Source organism: Macadamia integrifolia, chromosome 7 (assembly GCF_013358625.1).
Source record: "Macadamia integrifolia cultivar HAES 741 chromosome 7, SCU_Mint_v3, whole genome shotgun sequence".
Lineage (NCBI taxonomy): Eukaryota > Viridiplantae > Streptophyta > Magnoliopsida > Proteales > Proteaceae > Macadamia > Macadamia integrifolia.
In genome coordinates, this window is record NC_056563.1 from 32,395,337 (window position 1) to 32,399,301 (window position 3,965).

At 37.1% G+C, this 3,965-nt stretch overlaps 1 protein-coding gene across 1 annotated transcript in view; it reads left to right on the forward strand.

Annotated features, from left to right (window-relative positions):
* The window catches only part of LOC122085180 (protein arginine N-methyltransferase 2), a 5,639-nt gene that overhangs the window by 1,162 nt on the left and 512 nt on the right, over positions 1-3,965 (forward strand). Inside the window, exon 2 of the mRNA XM_042653644.1 lies at positions 3,006-3,401. Within this exon, the coding sequence (XP_042509578.1) occupies positions 3,006-3,401 (396 nt within the window). The remainder of the gene's footprint in view (positions 1-3,005; positions 3,402-3,965) is intronic.

A 3,965-nucleotide genomic window follows, 5' to 3' on the forward strand; every position in this document is an offset into this window, starting at 1 on the left:
TGGAAGATGTGGGAAAAATTAGATCTAGAGAGATTTTTTTATTCCAAAAGTGTAACTAAGAAGGGTTGGTCGTCTTTTCGGCTACACGTGTTCTTCCATTGATTGGTCATATTATGGCATATCACATAATAACACACGATCATATGAAGGATCATCATTTTCTATGCCAATCAAATGCAAGAGGCATAAAACCTGTAATTTTTATTTCCATTCTAGTTCAAGAGGCTTTGGCTATGACAAATGGTTATGCTGGAAACAACTTCGGAGAGCTTTGAGTGGATTATGAGCGGATTGTAAACATCTCTACTCTTACATTACAAGAACAAGTACTAAATCTCTTTATGTGTTCAGCTTGTGATTGAGGATGTCATTCACTTATGCATTTATTTTTCCTGAATATTGTCTTCAATATATGTTTTTTAGGGAAGATAATATTGTAGTTTACTCCCTAATTAAATTCCATTCCGTGATTGACATCACCTTGACTACAAGTCTCTCTCAATCTAAAGAATAGGACTTTTTCTACCAATAAAAAAAAAAAGTGAATCCATTTTCAATCACGCTATGTTGTGGGTGTTGATCTCGATATAAAACTACGAGGGATGGTTTTCCTTGACCAACATATTTAGATAGTGTTGAGAGGGTATCTGGAACGATAAGGAGGGTTTTATAGATTTTGTATTATAGGTAAAAAGACGAACAATAATGATCCTAGATGGGTATACTTTTATTGTACCAACGGTGTAAGAAAACTCTCTTAATTAAAATTACTTAAGCCTAAAACTGAAACAAAATAAAAGAGAGATGTTAGCATCCTTTTTTTTTTTTTTTTTATCTCTTCTCTTCAAATGAAATCACCTCTCTACCCTCTTAGATATAAATACCATCCATCACACCTAATGTGTGCACTCCTCCATGTTGTTTGTGTTGGCAGATATCCAATAGATTGCTCATAGAACTCTCTCCCTAAAATATATATAGATCAATATTATGAAAATCACCTTACTGAGTTCCACTGTTCTCTTTTACTTTCTATTTTGCCATATTTTCTTAATAATTAATAATTATATAAAATTTTCTCTTAATCTGTCAAAGTCAGTTGCACGAAAAGGAAAAGTCAAGAACAACCATGGAATTAAATAGCGGTATCAAATCAGTTATATTATTATATGCCGATATCGATCCTCAAGGTTTTCTAATTTTCTCCACTCAATTAATTTAAAATTTTGATGTCTCCTTGAGACAATCTAATTTGTTTTCCAACAGTTTTTGAGTTGATGTGTCGGTTTTATTGTTTTTCTTTTCGTTAAGAAATACGATCCGATATGTATCTGTATAGATCTTGATATCCGATACCGATATTAATCACTAACAACTATTAAGTAGTGTGCCTTGCCCGGTTTAAGCCGCCCGAGTGGCTAACCAAAGTTTCCCTGGTGCTGCGCGACTGGGTGAGGGTACAGCAATTAACGGGAATGGAGGCAGGAGAGGAGCTGTGCGAGGCGGCGAGGTCGGGTGACTTAGCCAAAGTTGATGCTCTGATAGACGCTGGCGCCGATGTATCGTATTTCGACGGAGAAGGCCTCACTCCACTAATGCACGGAGCGAAGCACGGCCACGCCAACATAGTGAAGGCTCTGCTCGCAGCTGGCGCACCATGGAACGCCCTCTCTCCTTCAAACGTCACGGCCGGTGACTTAGCCATGGATTCTGGCCATCAGGAAGCATTCGACGCTCTTCTCAACGCAGGTTTTTGTTCCTCGCTCTATCTGTTCTATTAGATATTGAACTCACAACGTCAATGTCTTATCTATTAAAGTTCCAACAATACCGGGAGCACCCTCGTAAGGGTATTGCTCTCTACAAAATTTCCCCCTTTTTGAATAAGGGTTTGAAGTGGTCTAGAATTTGTTATTTTGTTACTAGTTAATTTTGTCTTGCATATCATCTGGGACTGGAACCCGAGTTTACTGATTAAAATGGATGATATCTGAAAGTTATGTAGAACTGAAAACCGGTCATATTTGGATGGAACGAAACCTTTGTAGATATGGGAAGCTCGCCTTTTGTGCTAATATTACGCATATTTGGATGGAGAGAAATCTTCGTATGTGGACTTTCAGCTCCCGCTCCTTTGATCAGATTACGTCCTTAATATGAACCCCACAGTCATGCCCATACCCTTCCTTTTAATGATTCAAGTGTTGTCCCACACTTATTTCCACACACTACACTATGTAGATCAGTTGCAGTGTATTGAGAAATTTCTCTACTTCTAATTGTATATATGAATTTAAGTTAGAGCATTTGATTTTTTTCAGGAAGAAATAATTTTGATATGGCTTGTATGCTTCAGCAGTTGATAATGAGTTGAGATCAGTAATTTAAGTTATTGTTGTGATGCTGCTAAAATATTTGCTCTATTATGTCTGATTGGAGGAAAAAGTTACCTGGTGGACCAATTGGGATGCAATCTTTTGGTTAGGAGTTGCCACTATTATGTCTGATTGATCTGGGCTACAGTTTATCCCTTATTTCCTTTCTTCTTTTCAGAACTATGGCCATGGTTTGGAACTTCATCCTCTGTGGACATGGGCATGTTGAAACAACTTGTGTTTTGGTTTGAGGGGTCAAAATCAACAATTATATGCTCCAAAATTGAGATTTCATACATTCATTACAAAAAGAAAAAAGAATGGGGAAAACAAGGAGTGAGGTCTGATATTTCCCAAGGAGGGCTAAATCTTAATTCCATTTGTAAAAGTACAATAGTGGACTGTAGCCTAACGACAGCATCTTTTAACTTTCGTACTATCAGTTTTGTTTCTAAATTATTGTTTCTCTATGTCTGTAACATACATTTGTTTGAGCACAAGTATGGTTACTCAAAAGATATGTTCAATTGTGCACATAAGCACAAATTTATACATGTTGCATGTGATATGCATTTTAACCCTAGTGGGTGTATCCTGCGTTTTTGATAACAAGTTTCTGTACTTGATCAGGCATTCAAGCTGAGTTGGTCTTGGGTACAATTGCAAGGGCTGCAAAAGAAGATGGTGATTCTGACAGTGACTACCTGGAAGATAGGGTTACTTTTAGTGAGGATAAGTTGATGGACTCCAATAGCAAAGCAATCATGATGGCTTGGGAGAAGCCATTGATGGAGGCTCATGCAAAGGCTATTTGCTCTGGAGGTGGGCATATTTTGAACATTGGATTTGGAATGGGCCTTATAGACACAGCTATTCAGCAGTACGCACCAGTTACACATACAATTGTTGAAGCTCACCCTGAGGTCTATGATCGAATGCTTTGTACTGGGTGGGGAGAGAAGGACAATGTAAAGATAATATTTGGTCGCTGGCAAGATATTCTCTCACAACTTGAATCTTATGATGGTAAGTTGGTAACAGCAGACTGAAGTCCTTCTGGGGTGTTTTGTCTATGTTATTGTTAAATATTTAGAACCATCTACTAATCAATTATGAGTATTTTGTGTCATTACATTTTCGCTTTTATTATGCTTCTGTCAGATTGAGGCGGTAGTTCTTATCATGTGTTTTATTTATATTTCTTGATGCAATGTTTGTTTGATTATGTTTATGGAAATTTAGTGGTGTAAGGAAGAAGACATCTATGAAACCCTCAATTTGGCATCTGGACAATAGAAAATGATAGAAGCCCTCTAAGAAATTCATCATAAAAGCTGTAATACTTAATCTGGATATCCACCATCAAATACACTTCACATAAGAGACATTTGGGACTTGGAGAGAGAATTAAGATTTATCAAGCCTCCATTTTGATAAGAGTTCTAATTTGAACTGAGTCACTGACTTGAACTCTTTAACTTCGATGAGTTTAATCATTAAATCTTCATTCATTTGGAATAATGCTCAAAGGCTTTTCCTTGTGTGTAATGTATCATAGGAGATTGAAAGTTTGAAAGTAGGGGGGGGGGG